General features: G+C 36.2%; 1 protein-coding gene across 6 annotated transcripts in view; it reads right to left on the reverse strand.

Moving 5' to 3' along the window:
* The window catches only part of Lrp1b (LDL receptor related protein 1B), a 1,877,349-nt gene that overhangs the window by 792,104 nt on the left and 1,066,492 nt on the right, over nucleotides 1-18,753 (reverse strand). For all 6 annotated transcript variants that reach the window (XR_012447185.1, XM_074070662.1, XM_074070660.1 and 3 more), the window contains one exon: nucleotides 3,179-3,401. Coding sequence is in view for 5 of the 6 variants with exons in the window: in XM_074070662.1 (XP_073926763.1) it covers nucleotides 3,179-3,401 (223 nt within the window). In the remaining variant the exon portion in view is untranslated. The remainder of the gene's footprint in view (nucleotides 1-3,178; nucleotides 3,402-18,753) is intronic.

Here is an 18,753-nt window from a genome sequence, read left to right on the forward strand (position 1 = left end):
ATTTCACTAATTTAAATGTTTTCTCTGGAGAAGAAAACATTTTGCAGTAGTGGATGAAGCAGTTCCAAATATATGGGAGATAATTTTTTTGATGTTTCATTAAGAAGACACAGTTTGTAGCTACTTTTTAAAGGCTAGTGAGAACGAGACTTTCAAGCATATTCAATAGTGTGCATGGCAATGTTATCTATGATTTGAGAGATTTTTCTGGGCTGTTCATTCATGTACTCATGGATATGGAGGCACCACAGAAAATGACTGTGCTGGTGAAAGGAATAAGCAGACAGCATTTTTGAAAATATGTTCTATAAGTTCACAATCCCATTTTTGTCTTCAGTTATGTTTAAGCTAATACTTTCTCCAGTATGGAAGAAATCACAAATATAAAGAAATCACATATGTGCAATAATTATGAATAAAATGGCATTTCATTCAGAAATTGTGTTATTTCTAAAGTTTATTCTTCTTCTATCTTTTCTTTTCCTTTTTTTTTTTTTTTTTGGTTTGGTACTCAGGCTTGAATTCAGGACCTCACACTTGCTAGACAGATGCTTTGCCACTTGTACTACACCACAAGACCATTTTACATTTTAGTTATTTTCCAAATAGGGTTTAGTATCTTGTCCTTAGCAGTCCTGAACCACAATCCTCCTAATTATGCTTCCCATGTAGCTGGGATCACAGGCATGTACCACCACACCCAACTTTTCTGTTCAGATGTCGTCTCACTAACTTTTTGCCTGGACTTCTGTGGAGATCCTCCTAATCTCTGCCTCCAAAGTACAACCATGAACCATTGCCTCTGGCTGGACTAAAACTTCTTCCTAACAGCAAATGCAACTGATTGCTTTGAGAATAGTGATGTTTATTGCTCTCCACAGAGTTAATTTAAAACTAAAACTCTCTTCTTTAGCAAGAAAGGACATCTTGAAGTCACAGAAAGTTTGTAGTAGAGCAGAAGGAAGAATGAGTGTACTTAGTTTCCTGCAAAAAGGCACATTCTAGGCACATTATCTTTCAGTATTCTTATGCCTAATTTATAATGTCTGTAGTGTAGGGTATGGTAGAGGTGTCAAATGGTATGCTGTAGAGGCTTTGATGAGAAGTGTTTGTCATTATGCTTAGAGACACTAGATTGGGCACTTTTAATTTATAGAGATATGTAGATAAGAGAACGTGGGGATGTGTGGCTTGATTGTAAAAATACTTATAGAACAAAATAATAAAATTGTTGGTTTTAATCAGAAAATATTGCCAATTCTCTCACTTAAGCAAAAGCTTTCAATGTGTTATCTTTCTAGCATATATGCCTCATTATTTCTATTCCTGGTCTTTTCATATGAGACTAAAAGAAAACTGGCTTTTAAAATGCTGTTTTGGGGTCATATCTTATTTCTTTGTGTCTAGGTTAGAAATGAAAGCTAGGAATTAATGTGCATAATTATTCCATGTCAAAACCCAAATAATAATTTTCTATGTCTGTTATTCACAGTAACACAGTGCCTATGTGTACATGTTTATGAGATAGGGAGGTAACATGTGTGTTTAGCATTATCATTTTCAACTTAGCTGACATCATAGACACAAAAACATGTCAATAAATCAATACTCTAATTTTGATGTGGGTAACACATTTTTTCATACAAAAATTATAAGCAAGCTGAACTCTTCCCTTTGCCATTAATCTCTTGCATGTTTGCTCAAAATGTGGGACCATCCACCTACAAGACTGTGGTTGTGTCATAACCATATTGTCCTCTACAAAACTGCCAATTCACATCCTGGGAGAAAAAGTATAGGAGGCATAGGAGGCCATTGGTGAGGGTAGAAGTCATATTCACACAGTAAAAATTAAATCTCACCTCTTCCTTGCTCTCCTTTGGAAGAATGCTTCCTATGCAATAAGCATCTTGATGTCTGCTCTGCTAAATATCCCCAGCAGAGGTTGGAAGAGCAAAGAATAGCAGAAAAACCATTCTGCCTAAAGCCCGAATATGTCAAAGAATAAATCCATATTGGATTGCTTAGTGGCAGACTTAGCATATGTTTAGGGAACCAGTAAAATGCACAAAATAGAAATGAAGAGAAGGGATAATTAAAAACTTCAGACATTAAAAAACTTTTTTAAAGTAGCAATGGGGAAAATCATTTGAATTCCTTTCCCTTGATTCAAGGTTTAACTTTTTAATGGCAAGTAAATAAAAAGAAAGACCATCATAATCATCTTAAAAATTAGGTAGTTGAAAAGTTATAAATACAATTTGCCAAAGAACTCAAGCTTTTTAGCACAGTTGAATGCAAGAAGGAAGTAACTGGTCTTACTCTCAGCATTTAATGGTTAAAGTTTTTAACCCTTCAGATTAGTACATTCGTTTATCTGTCAAGGAAGGAGAAAGGATTTCATTTGAAAAGTTGATTAGAAAGTAAAGGTAACTTTAAGGGATAATTATAGCATATACTTATCTTGTATTACAAAAGAAACTAAGGACATTCACATATTTCAGCTCTACAGACTAAAAATTGTAAGTGCAATTAGTGTAACCAGTGAGATCCAACTGAATTTTACAAAAGTGTATGAGAGAATAAGCTTCATTTCCACCTAGAGAACTCTTTTAGATGTTTACTGTGATCGTTTGCAAAATCCTATAATTCAGCAAGGGAAAAACCAACCTGAATGGGAAGAATTTTGATCTTAAAAACTTTCACAGAATTCTCATTGTTAGAAGAACCCAAATGAATCAGAAGGCACAATTTAATCCAACCTATTAAATAATGACATTTTTGTGAGCAGGTATTTGCTTTTTTAAGCAAAATATATTCAATGCCACTTAAGACAGATGATAGTTCAGTTCCTTATGAATAAACTCCATAAGTTAGTTTTTGATAAACAGGTCATAACCGCTCCCCTGTTCCACTACTCTTTTTCTTGCTACTATACCACTTTTGTTTTTGATGTTTGTTATTTTGTTTGTTTGTAATAGAGTAGAGATGGACTAAGAGGAATCTCCACTGTATGGAAATATCAAAATATCATTATTTAAAGAGGAAACTCCATATGGGAAATACACCATGGTTTTATGGCCCATATTTTAACATAGCAAATTTTGATCTTCTTCATTGTATTTATTATGCTTCCCTTTATTACGTTAGCTGCATTTTATAACAAAATTGTACTTACTTGTCGGCCTTGAATGATAGTATGTCTGTTTTTCCCTTGATAGTCTACTACTCCCACGTAGTCCAAGTAAAGATCCACCCAGTAAACCAACTTATTGACAAGGTCCAGTGCCAGTGCTGCTGGCTGCTCTGTCTTGGAATCAATTATCCTTGTTCTGTTCATCCCATCCATGTCACATCTCTCCACTTTGGCAACATTCCCAAAGTCAGTAAAGAAAAGTTTTCTGTTGAAAGAAAACTAAATGTTAAAGTGAAGGGGAGCAAAAGCATATTTGATGGTGCCATCTGTAAAAGACAGAACTTTTCTTTCTAATTTATTTCAGTAGTTACATCTGTTAGCTTCCCATAACCATTTCCATATAATATCACTCATAAACAGAGAAATCTGCTAATGAATATTGCAGGGCATAAGGGAGCAGGTTAACCAACAACTGTAAAATTTCCTCAAAATGAATGACTGTGGTGGGTTTATTTTTGTATTAAGAGAAATGTTTCTTTAAGCCTCATAGAGCTGAAGCACATTCACCACATTCAGTGTCTCAGAAGTGAGCCAATTCACCACACCAGCACACGTGAGCTATCAGGCTTTACCTTCAACCTGCTTTTCAAATTGCCTGGTAATGTTTGTTTCCTATAAAAGCCATTATGTGGAGCTCAGTGATGCTACGAGTATGAAATTAGGCAGGTGGAAAAACAAGTGTGCTGTTTGTAGCATTGGAAATAAAATATAAATAATGCCGTTCACCAAACCCCTCCCAAACTCTCCCAAATATTCCCAAATCACGAAGCTTCATAGAGGAAACAAAGGGCATGACTCTTCAATTTGTCTTAATATATTTTAAGGAAAATACTGAAAAGGAATGCTGACCTCTGAGACAACAAATTGTTTCAGGCAACACTAAGAGTGCCTGTCAAAGGTTTAAATGGATCTAGGGCACTTTAGTGTCTAAATCTGATTAGTATTCACAATGTTTAGTAAACACAAATCAATTTCAATTAACCTGACAATATATAACAATATTACCACTCATGAGACTAAATTACATTTGTAAATAGAAGGCCATCTTGCCTTGACTTAAATACAATCCCAAGAATAATCAGATTTACGGTGACTGAGCAATATTAAGATCACCTAGAGTATAGAATATTTGATTTAACAAAGTTGGAGAATTAGTTTTCAGTTACTTTTCTCAAAATTATTGCATTATCTAACAGTATGGGGCTAAAAAGTATTATTTAAACTTTAATTACAATTTAGCTCTTCCTGCTGTAGGAAGCCTTGACTAATTTTTAAACATTAATGAATATCGTTTTGTGATAGTGAAAGTCAGAGTTTATTATGAGTACATATTTTCCCAAATGATCTTGAAAGATCAATTCATCACAAGTTAAACATGATTTTTCAAGTGACAGTCCATTCAGATGAAGATTTTTCTATTTCAATGAAGAGTAAATAAAAAGACTTATAATAATGCTTTTTTATTGTCATGCTAAACTTCACTTATTTCTCTCGCTTCTCTCTCTCTCCATTATATGTCTTCACTTTCCTTACTTGTAAAACCATTTGTAGCTATCCCTTGTTACATGTCTGTAAGGAGTACAGACACTTTCCTTCTCATGCCATGCCGTAAAGCTTCCCTTTCTCTACTCCTTTTCAAGTTAGTTCATTTCACCAAAGTGAAGACCTGATGTGTAAATAATTGGACTTTGTGCATGGACAGTTGGAGGTTCTGGTTCAGGTTCTGGAACACCATGTACTGTGTGATACATAAAGACTTTGTATAGATAGTGATTCGAGGCAAGTGATTGCCACTGTCTGCATGGAGATAGAGACTTCTCTGAAGTCATCTTGAGATAACTTTATTGGATGTGATCCCAAAAGAAAAAAAAGAAACATGCCAAAACAAGAACCCTTGAGGCTTGATATAAAAGAAAAAGGATCAAAGGAGATCAGAGGTTAGAGGAGATCAGAGGTTAGTGATAACAAAGACATTCATAGATGTCTCAAAGAGAAAAGTTACAACATGAAGGATGAGACTGGCTGGTTAGGTCAGCCACTTCACAAAGCAAAAAAAAAAAAAAAAAATTACAAAAAGAATATCCTTTAAGGAAGCATCATTGAGTTTGTTATTTATTAAAGTATCAACAATTTTGGGTACTTCTGTTTGAGAAATTAGTTATTAAGGAAGAGTGAATTAGATGATAATGAAGAAGAGTAAATACAAACTATTTCTCCTGGGATTTTTTTAGTGATTCACATATATACTTTAGGTCATAATAAATTTTTTGACAAATCAAAATTTTACTGTTTTAATACAAGGATGTAGTATAAGCAAAACCAAACAGGAGGGCTTTGCCTATGTGAACAGCAAAAGTAAGAAGAAAGAGTAAAAAATTCAAGTCATTTGTAACACATAAATTGTTCTTTATATTAAGTTGAACCTTCTCCAGTTTTAGAATCCTGACTATGATAATCTCTGTTCACTTTTAATTGAAATACAAGGAATGGAAGAGTTTTCAAGGATAATGACATCATGATCATAAAGTTGAAGCAAGTACCAAAGTCACATGAATGGTGTACATGTTTCCTGGTTTGCTTGCTTTCATGTATGTTTAGTTTTGCTTTAAAATTTTCTGTTACAGCAAAAAGCTTCATTCTTGGGAATTCTACATTTGAGACCATACCTGCATAATAATTGGCAAACACAAGCTAAGGTATGGTGTCACTGGGTTGAAAAATGACTCTTTCCTATACAATATTTGTTAAATCTGAAAAAATTTAAATAGTACTCCAAGAACCTCATTATCCTATTGATACTTAAAATTTCCCTGTGCTGTAGAAGTAGCAGATATCTGTATTTTAGAAATTAAAGAGTTTCAAAGACTACGGTTATCCATTGCCAAAATCATGTATGTCATACTTGTTTTGGTTCATTATTTCAAAAGAATTTCAAACTTACAGAAAAATTGTAAAAACATGAGAATAAATGGCTGCACTGTTTATCTGGATTCACCAGTTCTTCATATTTTATCTTATTTGCTGTTTGATGTATTCTCTAAACCACACAAGCTTAAATGGTAGCCACCATGACTCCTTTTTTTTATTATTATTCATATGTACATACAAGGCTTGGGTCATTTCTCCCCCCTGCCCCCACCCCCTCCCTTACCACCCACTCTCCCTCCTCCCTCTCCCCTCCACCCCCTCAATACCCAGCAGAAACTATTTTGCCCTTATTTCTAATTTTGTTGTAGAGAGAGTATAAGCCATAATAGGAAGGAACAAGTGTTTTTGCTGGTTGAGATAAGGATAGCTATACAGGGAGTTGACTCACATTAATTTCCTGTGCGTGGGTGTTACCTTCTAGGTTAATTCTTTTTGATCTAACCTTTTCTCTAGTTCCTGGTACCCTTTTCCTATTGGCCTCAGTTGCTTTTAAGGTATCTGCTTTAGTTTCTCTGCCTTAAGGGCAACAAATACTAGCTAGTTTTTTAGTTGTCTTACCTATCCTCACCCCTCCCTTGTGTGCTCTCGCTTTTATCATGTGCTCATAGTCCAATCCCATTGTTGTGTTTGCCCTTGATCTAATGTCCACATATGAGGGAGAACATACAACCCTTTACAGTTAAATTCTTTTGCACGCATCTCCCAAGGTTTGCCTGTTGACTATTAATAATGTCCTTTGTCACAATTTTGCTCTTGTTTTTCAGAATTGAGTCTAGCATCATACTCTAGATGGAATTGTCTTCTATTTAGATTCCTTTAATCTGAAGCAGTTTGTCACCTTTTCTTTGTTGTTTATGATGTTAATATTGCTCAAAGGTAGATATGTGTTGACTTGAAGACTATCAGGGTTTGCCTGAGTTTCTCATGATTAGGTTAAGGGGTGCCTTTTGAACAGAAATTCAATCATTTTACACTTTATTTTTATTGCCCCTTGGGTGTAGAAACAACAAGAAACCTATCAGCCACTCTAGAAGTTATGTACAGATGGTGGTTTGAGATCTCATTCTTTCTATTTGATTCAGTGTTTTCTGAACACTTAACCTGCTTAACTTCCAGGATCCTCACTTTTCAACGTGACCTGCTAACAGAAACCAAATGCCCTTGTAAAGCTTCTGGCACAGCAATGGCACAGCTCCCATTTCTGTCCTCATTCCCTCAGGATTGCACTTTGGACATTTCTTCTCTCACTGTTGTTATTGATGGCATCAATCATTTTTCATTATACATCAAAAGGGGACAATAATACTGGTATTCTCTTATTTTAAATTTATTTTTGAATGTCATTCCATGCAGTTTTACTAACATAAAAATTAAAATAAAATAATATCATAACTATTGTCTCTCATTAAGCATTGAACTATTAGCTCAAAAAGAAAAGCAATACTTTTTTCAAGTTTTCAAATATTCATTCAATTTATTCTCTTCTCTTATAATTCTGCTTCTCCAGTAAATATGAGTTTCTCATTTTGGATTTATCATCTCATGACATGTGAGAAATTTCTTTCTAAAAAATTTTTCTTTTTGAGAAAGGGTCCTGCTATTGAATTCACTATGTAGTACAAGTTGTCTTTGAACTCATGTTCTTCCTGCCTCTGCCTCCAAGTGCTGGTATTACAAGTGTGCATCAACACATACCTCTTTGGAGAACTGACTTTAATCTGACATCTTTGTTGATTATATGAGAAGCTCTGTTTTACTATAGACATATAAGTTTTGTACAGTTGAGGATAACAGGAAACTCTGAATATTCTTGGTGAACTTGCCTTGCAAAAATCAGAAGTCACAAAGGTAACACTCATAAGACAGTGATAGAGCATGGCACTTCCAGAGTTATACCTCCCATCATTCCTGTATTTTAAAGCAAAGCAATTGTTGCACATACTGACATCTGAAAACATGGTCTTTTTAGCTGATAAAAATAAGAATTACTTTTGCCAGTGGAATCTATTTTAAATGATGCTTCTATACTTTAACCCAAAAATAAATAAGAAAATTTAAGTATGTCAGAGAGTTGTAGATGTCCTTTCAGATGACTGTACATAGTCAGTCATGGTTTTGTGTCACCATCCTTATGTTTGGGTTATAATTTAATGATGGAATCTAGAAATTTTCAAATTTTAAAAATATTTTATATGTACTTTGTTATTCATTTTACTTTTTAAATTGAGGCTATAGGGCTGGGGTTGGTGGTTCTAATCTATGTGGGAGTAAGAAATAGTAGGATCTCCATTGAAGCCTAACCAGGCAAACTAAAAAAACTAAAACACAAAGGGTTGGAAGTGTGGCTCACCCTGAGTTCAATCCCCAGATCTGAAGGGAAAAAAGAAAAAAGGAAAAAAATCTTTTAATAATAAGAAAAACTTGTTATTAAAAAAAAAACAAGATTTTTAAAAATGAGGGTACATTATAAAGTATTTTATATAAGAATATACAATACGCAGACTTGTTGAGAAGGGAGTGAAACACAAAACTAGGGACAATGTTGGACATATGCACGTGCACATACAAATATGTATGTTGTGTGTATATATATATACATGTAATCATGTATACTGCAAATACCTGCATTTCTTTTCATTTCAGGAAAATGATACATGCTTTCCTTAGAAAGGATTACATTCAGGTGTATGGCCATACCACCCTAAATGAGCCTGATTTCATCTGTTCTCAGAAACTAAGCAGGATCAGGCCTGGTTAGTACTTGGATGGGAGAAAGGATTACATTCAGAACTTCATTCTGTATTCTTGTTTTTATAATAATTTAGTGTTACCATAATAGCATCAATAGTAATGCAACTTGACTTTTCCTTCCATTGTACATACAAATTTGAACAAGAATGCAATTTTCCACATTATATAGAGTAATTAAAGTATATTCAGAATTAAAGTAAGAGTATTAAATATTTAGCATTACAATTCTAAACTCCAATTGCAAATCTGAAAGGGTAATCAATCTTTCTCATAAGAGGTTTAAATTAAAATTCTATTTGGTCCTGCTACTTAAAGCATGTTGATGATAAACAATTAAAATATTCTGTCTCAAGCAAAGACTGTTCAAGACATCTATTGAGTTTTGCTTGTTTGGGGTTTTCACTTTTGTTGTTTGAAAAATCTCTCTTGTCCTTTGTTTTAGTTTACACATAAACACAGAGAAATTAAACTTGGCATATAGACTCCCACTGTAAGCTAGCTACTCTATATTCTGGAAACATTCCTACTAACAATTTCTCTAGAAGTGTTCCTGTATTGGCTATGTCAGACAGTGTGGCAGACCCATCCAACATCTTCATTTGCCTAAATCTGGCCTATTAAGTTAATGTTCCTGACAGCAGCAGCCCTAAGTGCAATTGTGTAATACCATCCCTCTCCTCCTTCAGAGATAATTAGACCAAGATAAAAATGTGACACAAGTGATTTAGAGTATAAACTTTGATGAATAACTAGGATCTTCTTTATTGATTATCTAAACTAAGAGCTATAGAGCTCATGAAATGGGCAATTGTGTTAAAATAGGTAAGGGAATGGAAGGAGGAAAACTGGAGTCTGTGTGCAGAAGTTGGAAGCCATGGGACAGAGAAAGAAGCAAGATGCCACCACTACATTGTCCTTCAGTAAGGAATTCTTTGGGCCCCAGGGAGCCCATTCCTCCCCCTATTTTTGTGTCTGGGAATACAGGACATTATCCATATCCTCTTGGGAAATTTTTATTCATTTGACCTAGCTTCAGTGGATTTCTATACCTGGTTAACCTACTTTATTATTTAATGTTCTAATTAAAAAAGAAGAATGTTGTAAAAGTTTTGACCATCAAAGCATCATTGTATGTTAGGAAATATTTATATTGAAATGTCAACTCTAAATTAAAGAATCACTTTACACATTTTACATGTAATCTTCCTATAACTTCATTTTGGTACTATGTCACTTACAAAAAATATTAACATGAATTGAAAGTGGGGGGATTCCAAGATGGCGGCTAGAGGTAGGAAGCAGAAAGCGACCCTCCTATAGTGAAATCTTGGAGAGACGCTGGAGACACACTTTGCAGGCATAATCACTGAGAAAAGGCATAACTTTGACCCCTCCACATCTCCAGCTGGTGCAGAGAATCTCCACTTCACGTTAAACGGAGAAATGAGGAGGGCCCCCGGGGCGGCCAGTGGCCGGTGCCCATACGGCTTGGGAAGACGTGGACCAGGTGAGCTTCGCGGTACCGTGGTACCCCCTCAGACAAGCCTGGGCCAGAGCAGCATAGCCCCCTGGACAGACTGACCTCCACCCGGGAAAAAAAAAAGAGAAACTGAGTAATAAGCAATAAGAACAGGTAAGACATGCTGGAAAGAGGGTGGGGCACCCTGAGTGCTGAAGATTGGGGGAAGGGAACCCTTCCCAGGACTGTAAATAAACAAGCCGGGCGGGCCAGAGAGCTTCTGGCGGGAGCGGGGCGCGCACCCAGCAACCAGGAGCGGGAAAGCTTGTGAGAGTGGCTGAAGGAGGAAAACTCCACAGGAGAGGAGGGAAGATCCACTTCCCACGTGAACTGTAAATAAACATGGCGGCCGGCAGGAGCAGCAGCACCGCCCAGTAAGCAGAAGCAGGAAAGCTTCTGAAAGTGGCTGTGGGAGGAAAACTTCAGAGGAGAGGGGGGAAGACCCACCTCCCACATGAACTGTAAATAAACACGCAGGCCTGACAACACGGGGGCAGTGTCACCTTTCCCAGTGCTTGGAAAGGGGAAAGCCTGTAGCAGAGGCTCCCACACAGGAGAACTCTGAGCAAACAAAGCCTGTGGGACCAGGTGAGTGCTAGCTCACCCCAGAGACCTGCATAAATAATGCCACTAGCTACAGGCTGAGAGCAGCGGGCAGGCAAGCCACAGTTGCAGATACCACTCTCAGAACTGTCTCCAGACGCTTTTTTTTCTTTTTCTCCCTACCTTTGATGAGAGAACAACCGAATTACACCTGCAAGCAGAAAAACTTACTGAAACTGTATTGCATTTGAACTTAGGACAAGTGGTGGGGCTTTGTGTGTGTGTGTATGTGTGTGTGTGTGTGTGAGTGAGTGTGTAGTTTTGTTCTACTTTATGCATCCCCTTTGATGAGACAACTACAGAGCAACATCTGAGGCACCAACTACAGGACTGGAGATTGAGACGGACACCCAAATTATTAAGACTGAAACTGCATTGCATATAAACTTGGAAGTTTTTTGTTTTTTTTTTTTTTAATTTTGTATTTTCCATTTTATTTTAATTCATTTTTATATATACATATTTCTTTCATTTACTTATTTTTTTATTTTTTTATCTTTGATTTTCAATCCTCTCTCTGTCTCTCTAATGTCTGTTCAGCTTACTGTCGATTAGTACACTAACACTCCCTGTTTATACCTTTGAAACTCTCTTGTCTGATACCTAGTTCTGCTTTCTCCCTCTTGTCTGTATATTTGTTTTCCCCTTTTCTTTAACTTCTTGCTTTCCATCTCAGCTCACCATTCCATTATAAATATTACCATTGTTATTATTACAAGCTAGAAAATACTTAATTGCACACAGTACAGGGACAGTAACAACACCAAGGACAATGACGGGAAGACAGAAAAAACAGGGAAACCAGTTTCCCCACACCAAAAAATTAGTACAGAAACCAGAGGGGAATGAAGAGAACAGAAACTCAGATCCAGACTCCAACAAAATGAAGATAAACTATGCCAAAGGACCCAATGAAGCCCACAAGAATAATTTAAAAGAAGACATACTACAAGTACTCAATGAGAATTTTATAGAGATGATACTGGATAGGATCAACCAAAATGTACAGGAGACACTCAAGAAATTCCAAGACAATAAAAATAGAGAATTTGAAAAAGCAAAAGAAGAAATAAAGGAAACCATAGAAGCACTGTATAAATACCAAAGTGAAAGAGAGAACACAATGAATAAATGGATAAATGAACTCAGAACAAAAATAGACAACATTAAAGAAGAAAACTGCTAGGATATGGAAAACCACAGAAAAAAGAACGAAACAGAACTGCAAAACAAAACGGAAGGCCAATCCAGCAGAATAGAACAAACAGAAGACAGAATCTCAGAACTTGAAGAAGAAATGGTAATTAAAGAAAAAACCAAAGAACTATTAATTAAACAACTCAAGACCTGTGAAAAGAAAATGTAAGAACTCACTGACTCCATCAAAAGACCAAACTTGAGAATCATGGGCATCAAAGAAGAATAAGAGGTGCAAGAGAAGGGAATGCGTAATATATTCAACAAAATAATAACGGAAAATTTCCCAAATCTAGAGAAAGATATTCCCATAAAGATGCAAGAGGCCTCCAGGACACCAAACAGACCAGATCAAAATAGAACTACCCCACGACATATCATCATTAAAACAACAAGTTCAGAAACTAAGGAAAGAATATTGAAGGCTGTAAGAGAGAAAAAACAAGTAATATACAAAGGTAAACCCATCAAAATCACAGCAGACTTCTCAACAGAAACATTAAAAGCAAGAAGAGCATGGGGTGAGATCTTCCAGGCACTGAATGAAAACAACTTCAACCCCAGGATACTCTACCCAGCAAAGCTATCATTCAAAATAGATGGAGCAATAAAAGTCTTCCATGATAAGCAGAAACTAAAACAATATGTGACCACAAAGCCACCATTACAAAAGATTCTGCAAGGGATCCTGCACACAGAAAGTGACACCCAACTTAACCATGAAAAGGCAGGCAGCACCAAACCACAGGATAAGAAAAAGCAAGACAGTAGAGAGTAACATCAAGTTAGGTACACACAATCAAACCTTCAAATAACTAAGACAACTAAATGGCAGGAATCACCACATACCTATCAGTACTAATGCTTAATGTTAATGGACTTATCACCCATCAAAAGATATTGTTTGACAAAATGGATTAAAAAAGAAGACCCAACAATTTGTTGCTTACAGGAGACTCATCTCACCGACAGAAATAAGCATATGCTTAGGATGAAAGGCTGGAAGAAGATTTACCAAGCCAGTGGCCCCTGAAAACAGGCAGGAGTAGCAATACTTATCTCTGACAAAGTAGACTTCAAACCTACATTGATCAAACGAGATAAAGAAGGACATTCCATACTAATAAAAGGGGAAATAGACCAAAAGGAAATAATAATCATCAATCTGTATGCACCCAATGTCAATGCACCCAATTTCATCAAACATACCCTGAAAGACCTAGAAGCATATATAAACGCCAACACAGTGGTTGTGGGAAACTTTAACAACCCATTATCATCAATAGATAGGTCATCCAAACAAAAAGTCAATAAAGAAATCCAAGATCTAAAATATGCAATAGATCAAGTGGACCTAGTAGATGTCTACAGAACATTTCATCCAACCTCTACACAATATACATTCTTCTCAGCAGCCCATGGAACCTTCTCCAAAATAGATCATATCCTAGGGCACAAAGCAAGCCTCAGCAAATATAAGAAAATAGAAATAATACCATGCATACTATCTGACCACAATGCAGTAAAAGTAGAACTCAACAACAAAAGTAAAGACAAAAAACATGCAAACAGCTGGAAACTAAATAACTCATTACTTAATGAAGAATGGATCATCGATGCAATAAAAGAGGAAATTAAAAAGTTTCTGGAAGTCAATGAAAATGAAAACAAACCTACCGGAACCTATGGTACAGAGCTAAGGCAGTCTTGAGAGGAAAGTTTATTGCCATGAGTGCATATATTAAAAAGATTGAAAGATCCCAAATCAATGACCTAATGATACATCTCAAACTCCTAGAAAAACAAGAACAAGCAAATCCCAAAACAAATAGGAGAGAAATGATAAAAATAAGAGTTGAAATCAATGAAATAGAAACCAAAAAGCCCATACAAAGAATTAATGAAACAAAAAGTTGGTTCTTTGAAAAAATAAACAAGATCGATAGACCCCTGGCAAACCTGACTAAAATGAGGAAAGAAAAAACCCAAATTAGTAGAATTAGGAATGCAAAAGGGGAGATAACAACAAACACCATGGAAGTCCAGGAAATCATCAGAGACTACTTTGAGAACCTATATTCAAATAAATTTGAAAATCTAAAAGAAATGGACAGATTTCTAGATACATATGATCATCCAAAACTGAACCAAGAGGAAATTAATCACCTGAATAGACCTATAACACAAAATGAAATTGAAGCAGCAATCAAGAGTCTCCCCAAAAACAAAAGTCCAGGACCTGATGGATTCTCTGCTGAATTCTATCAGACCTTTAAAGAAGAACTGATACCAACCCTCCTTAAACTGTTCCATGAAATAGAAAGGGAAGGAAAACTGCCAAACACATATTATGAAGCCAGTATTACACTTATCCCAAAACCAGGCAAAGACACCTCCAAAAAGGAGAACTATAGGCCAATCTCCTTAATGAACATTGATGCAAAAATCCTCAACAAAATAATGGCAAACCAAATTCAGCAACACATCAAAAAGATTATTCACCACAACCAAGTAGGCTTCATCCCAGGGATGCAGCGGTGGTTCAACATACGAAAATCAATAAACATAATAAACCACATTAACAGAAGCAAAGACAAAAACCACTTGATCATTTCAATAGATGCAGAAAAAGCCTTTGATAAGATCCAACACCATTTCATGATAAAAGCTCTAAGAAAACTAGGAATAGAAGGAAAGTTCCTCAACATTATAAAAGGTATATATGACAAACCTACAACCAGCATTATACTTAACGGAGAAAAACTGAAACCATTCCCTCTAAAATCAGGAACCAGACAAGGATGCCCACTATCTCCACTCCTATTCAACATAGTACTGGAATTCCTAGCCAGAGCAATTAGGCAAGAAGAAGGAATAAAAGGAATACGAATAGGTAAAGAAACTGTCAAAATATCCCTATTTGCAGATGACATGATCCTATACCTTAAAGACCAAAACACTCTACTCAGAAGCTTCTAGACATCATCAATAGCTATAGCAAGGTAGCAGGATAGAAAATCAACATAGAAAAATCATTAGCATTTCTATACACTAACAATGAGCAAACTGAAAAAGAATGTATGGAAACAATTCCATTTACAATAGCCTCGAAAAAAATCAAATACCTAGGTGTAAACCTAACAAAAGATGTGAAAGACCTCTACAAGGAAAACTATACACTTCTGAAGAAAGAGATTGAGGAAGACTATAAAAAGTGGAGAGCTCTCCCATGCTCATGGATTGGTAGAATCAACATAGTAAAAATGTCGATATTCCCAAAAGTAATCTTTATGTTTAGTGCAATTCCCATCAAAATTCCAATGACATTCATTAAAGAGATTGAAAATTCTGCCGTTAAATTTATATGGAAACACAAGAGGCCACGAATAGCCAAGGCAATACTCAGTCAAAAGAACATTGCTGGAGGTATCACAGTACCCAACTTCAAACTATATTACAAAGCAATAACAATAAATACAGCATGGTACTGGCACAAAAACAGACATGAAGACCAGTGGAACAGAATAGAGGACCCAGATATGAAGCCACACAACTATAAGCAACTTATCTTTGACAAAGGAGCTCAAAATATACGATGGAGAAATAGCAGCCTCTTCAACAAAAACTGCTGGGGAATCTTGGTTAGCAGTCTGTAAAAAACTGAAACTAGATCCATGTATATCACCCTATACCAAGATTAACTCAAAATGGATCAAGGATCTTAATATCAGACCCCAAACTCTTAAGCTGATACAGGAAAGAGTAGGAAATACTCTGGAGTTAGTAGGTATAGGTAAGAACTTTCTCAATGAAACCCCAGTAGCACAGCAACTAAGAGATAGCATAGATAAATGGGACCTCATAAAACTAAAAAGCTTCTGTTCATCAAAAGAAATGGTCTCTAAACTGAAGAGAACACCCACAGAGTGTGAGAAAATATTTGCCAGCTACACATAAGACAAAGGACTGATAACCAGAATATACAGGGAACTTAAGAAACTAAATTCTCCCAAAACTAATGAACCAATAAAGAAATGGGCACATGAACTAAACAGAACTTTCTCAAAAGAAGAAATTCAAATGGCCAGAAAACACATGAAAAAATGCTCACCATCTCTAGCAATAAAGGAAATGCAAATTAAAACCACGCTAAAATTCCACCTCACCCCTGTTAGAATAGCCATCATCATCAACACCACCAACAACAGGTGTTGGCGAGGATGCGGGGAAAAAGGAACCCTCTTACACTGTTGGTGGGAATGTATACTAGTAACCACTCTGTAAAAAATTTGGAGGCTACTTAAAAAGCTGGACATCGATCTACCATTTGATCCAGCAATACCACTCTTGGGGATATACCCAAAAGACTGTTACTCCAGAGGCACCTGAACATCCATGTTTATTGCGGCACTATTCACAATAGCCAAGTTATGGAAACAGCCAAGATGTCCCACCACTGACGAATGGATTAAGAAAATGTGGTATCTATACACAATGGAATTTTATGCAGCCATGAAGAAGAACGAAATGTTATCATTTGCTGGTAAATGGATGGAATTGGAGAACATTATTCTGAGTGAGGTTAGCCTGGCCCAAAAGACCAAAAATCGTATGTTCTCCCTCATATGTGGACATTAGATCAAGGGCAAACACAACAAGGGGATTGGACTATGAGCACATGATAAAAGCGAGAGCACACAAGGGAGGGGTGAGGATAGGTAAGACACCTGAAAAATTAGCTAGCATTTGTTGCCCTTAATGCAGAGAAACTAAAGCAGATACCTTAAAGCAACTGAGGCCAATAGGAAAAGTGGAACAGGTACTAGAGAAAAGGTTAGATCAAAAAGAAGTAACCTAGAAGGCAACACCCATGCACAGGAAATCAATGTGAGTCAATGCCCTGTATAGCTATCCTTATCTCAACCAGCAAAAACCCTTGTTTCTTCCTATTATTGCTTATACTCTCTCTACAACAAAATTAGAAATAAGGGCAAAATAGTTTCTGCTGGGTATTGAGGGGGGGGAGAGGGAGGGGGCAGAGTGGGTGGTAAGGGAGGGGGTGGGGGCAGGGGGGAGAAATGAACCAAGCCTTGTATGCACATATGAATAATAAAAGAAAAATGAAAAAAATGAAAAAAAAAAAAAAAGAATTAACCTAGAAGGTAACACCCATGCACAGGAAATCAATGCTAGTCAATGCCCTGTATAGCTATCCTTATCTCAACCAGCAAAAACCCTTGTTCCTTCCTATTATTGCTTATACTCCCTCTACAACAAAATTAGAAATAAGGGCAAAATAGTTTCTGCTGGGTATTGAGGGGGGGATAGAGGGAGGGGGCGGAGTGGGTGGTAAGGGATGGGGTGGGGGCAGGGGGGAGAAATGAACCAAGCCTTGTATGCACATATGAATAATAAAAGAAAAATGAAAAAAAAAATCAAGAACAATTAAAAAAAAAAAAAAAGAATTGAAAGCATCTGAAATGTCTTCCACAGCTTCCCATGGTAACAAAAGGAAGAATATTAATAATGACAATAATCTTCAAAAAAATAATTTTTCTTTATTCCCCTTAAATTCACTGTATGATTCAAAAAACAGATTCACAAATGTCATTTCCCAATCTAAGCAGACAAAATTTTCCCTTGAATTCTAACGCAAACTTGCTGGATTCCCACTTCACTCCAATAGTGCCTTTAGCTCGCCTTTTAATTACAGAGACCAAATTAGTTTTTTAGGCTTTTCTTTCAATTTACTTTTTTGTTCCTCATAATCTAAGAGCCAGGAATTAATTCATCAAGCAATAAGTCTGCTGTTAAACAAGGATGTGGTAACAATGTGAAGAAACAAACTTTTATGAATCAGGTTTTTCCTTTTTATCTATGTTGCATAGGTATTTGGACAACATTTAACTATGGGATACAGCTATAGAGGAGGGGATGATTAAGAGACTTCCTTTCCCTGGATTGTCATTACCTGAGGGTAGAATATAGGCCCTATCAGCAAAAGAAAGCTGGTACAGATTGAATTATATAGGATTTAAATAGGATCACTACTTCACGTTCTTGCTAAACTTTCCACTTCTAAAGGAGAAGAACCACTTTGTTTATACACTTGCTCGTTCCTGCTATCCATGGCTACACTTAACCACAGTTGCCAATTCTAATGGCCTAATATTTGATGGTAAAGCAGCTCTTAATCTTAGAGTATAATTAGAATTTTACAAACCCTTCATCTAAGACAGTTTCAGGACTAATTCTTTCAACATTCTCACACTTAGTAACGTGCCAACATGTGCAGCAGACTAATATTTTGTCCTCTGAAAGTTTTACCCCAACAAAAAACTCTCCTCAATATCTTAAAATTGTACTTTGACTCCTTGCTTTTATTGAAATTGAAATCTGCTGAGGTTATGTTTCCCCTGGAGACATTGCAAATGTAGATTCAAATGGTGAATAAAAAGGGTAAGAAGAAAATCAGAGATCTCTTATATCTTAATACCAGAATATTATTCCCATCTTGCAAAAGTCTTTGTTTGAGTCTCACATACACTGGTTGTATCAC

This window comes from Castor canadensis, chromosome 4, assembly GCF_047511655.1.
Source record: "Castor canadensis chromosome 4, mCasCan1.hap1v2, whole genome shotgun sequence".
Lineage (NCBI taxonomy): Eukaryota > Metazoa > Chordata > Mammalia > Rodentia > Castoridae > Castor > Castor canadensis.